The sequence below is a fragment of the Piliocolobus tephrosceles genome, unplaced genomic scaffold (assembly GCF_002776525.5).
Source record: "Piliocolobus tephrosceles isolate RC106 unplaced genomic scaffold, ASM277652v3 unscaffolded_5270, whole genome shotgun sequence".
NCBI classification, from domain to species: Eukaryota; Metazoa; Chordata; class Mammalia; order Primates; family Cercopithecidae; genus Piliocolobus; species Piliocolobus tephrosceles.
This window is the reverse complement of record NW_022332353.1, coordinates 1-2,078: the sequence shown is the minus strand read 5'-3', so window position 1 is coordinate 2,078 and position 2,078 is coordinate 1. Positions and strand designations below refer to the sequence as shown.

The 2,078-nt window shown below is 60.3% G+C and overlaps 1 protein-coding gene across 1 annotated transcript; it reads left to right on the top strand.

Annotated features, from left to right (window-relative positions):
• Positions 1–281: 281 nt before the first annotated feature.
• Positions 282–1,842, top strand: LAGE3 (L antigen family member 3). Its single transcript, XM_023199884.1, has 3 exons — positions 282–823; positions 1,159–1,287; positions 1,512–1,842. The coding sequence occupies exons 1-3, from the start codon at positions 636–638 to the stop codon at positions 1,624–1,626; spliced, it is 432 nt and encodes a 143-aa protein (XP_023055652.1). The 5' UTR covers positions 282–635; the 3' UTR covers positions 1,627–1,842.
• The last annotated feature ends 236 nt before the right edge of the window (positions 1,843–2,078 follow it).

Below are 2,078 nucleotides of genomic sequence, written 5' to 3'. Positions count from 1 at the left end.
GCTTCACAATCCATGGTGAAGCCTCCTTGGTTGGGCAATGGGGTCGAGGGCGAGCAGTATCCTTGGGGGTTACCCAACCTTGCCACCCTCCCTCCGGGAATCGCAGCATGGATATTGTGCCACATCTCCTGGGGATCTTGGGTCCAGGTAAGAAACAGGGCGGGAAGCGTCCAGGCACCCCAGGGCCTCACTGGGGCCCCCAGGGCCGAGGCGGCAGGCCCCGCCAGCGCAGGCGCGCTAGGGTCACAAGGCGCGGTTAGGGGCGGAGCTTCGCGGAGTGCGCCTCTGGGTTAGGCGTCCACGGTGTCTTCAAAAGCCCCGTCAGGGCTGGCTTCCTGGGGCCTGACCGATTGTGGGTCAGTTTGCACCAGCGCCCTGGGATCGAGTTACGAGCGAAGGGGCAGAGTTTCTGGAGGAAACCGCAGCCTCTCAACCGCTGACCGGGTCTCAGAAGGCCCCTGGCAAGGCCGCTTGGCGGGAACTGACCACGCGCCAGGCAGGCTCTCCAGGAACCTGCGCAGGCCCGTGTGGACGGAGTCGTGCGCAGGGGGAGGGGCTTTAGGAAGGAGCCACAGAGAGGGCGGGGCGTGGGGCCTGCGCTTCGTGGGTGGAGTCGGAGCGGCGCGGCGGCGGTCATGCGGGACGCGGATGCAGACGCAGGCGGAGGCGCAGATGGCGGGGCTGGCCAGGGTGGCCACAGCTGCCCCGGGGGCGCGGACACAGCTGCAGCTCCGGCCAGTGGAGCTCTCCCACGGCACGCGCCAGGTCCCGGCAGAGACGTCGCGTCTGCGGCCAGGGGGCCAGGAATGCGGCCGCACATATTGTGTCCTTTCCGAGGGGAGGCCAAGGAACGGTCTGGGGGCTGCTTGCGGCGGGGCGAGGGCAGGACTCAGGGAGAAAGAAAGGAGGGCGGGGCGGGGTCCGACGGAAAGGGGAGCAGGGGGACCAGGGGCTGGGGTATACGGTCAGGGGTGGTTGGAGGAGGGGAAGAAATTGAAATGGAGGAAGAGAAGCTCTGCCAACGGTGGCCTGGGCGAGGTAAGGAGTGAAGCCGGTGATGCTGGGCAGGGTGACCTGAGAGGGGGCTTCAGAGGAGCAAGAAGGCCTGAGACATAGGCAAAGTCGTATCAGATGGCACCTTAACCGAATGACTCCCAGCACCCTCAGCGTGCCTTTCCCAACCCCCTTGGAGGCGGAAATCGCCCATGGGTCCCTGGTTCCAGATGCCGAGCCCCACCAAAGGGTGGTTGGGAAGGATCTCACAGTGAGCGGCAGGATCCTGGCCATGTAAGTTCTGAAGGGGACCGGGGTTGGGGGAGGCGGCCGTCGGAGACATGGGGAACACCCAAGGATGAGCCCTAAGGAGCGCTGCCAGGCGCGCTGGGCCAGTCTCTGCCTGAGGGGCTGTGTAATGACAGGGCTCCCAAGGGTTTGCTGTAATGGGTGCCTGAGGGGCAGAGCGAGGGACCAGGAGTTGCTACCTCCAATTTGATTTTCTTTTCCCCTTTTAGCCGCTGGAAAGCTGAAGACTGCCGCCTGCTCCGAATTTCCGTCATCAACTTTCTCGACCACCTTTCCCTGGTGGTGCGGACCATGCAGCGCTTCGGGCCCCCAGTTTCCCGCTAAGCCTGGCCTGGGAAAGTGGGGCGAGGTCTCACTTTACGTCTCCTCCTAGGCAGTGCATCATCCATCCTTCCCTAGGGCAGGAATTCCCAGTTGCTACTTTCCTGTGAGGGCCTCCTGGTCGGCTTGTACTGGCCTTAGGGTGCTCAGGGGCCCTTTGTTTTATCTGGTTCTTAAATGTTTGTTACTACAGAAAATAAAACTGAGCTACTATTCCAAGTCTGAGTTTATTTTCAGCTGCAGCACCTCCCAATATTCTTGTCGTTGTGCTTGGGTGGCAGGGGAGATTCCAGAATTCAGATATTCAAGGAGTACGAGGAAATTGAAGACAATTTAGGAAATGGAAGAAAATGAAAATCAATTGGGTTCTGTCATTCGGGATTAACTACTGTCAACATTTTGGAATATTTCCTCAGTTTTACAGTTGCATTTACGTAGTAAATGTGTAACTAACA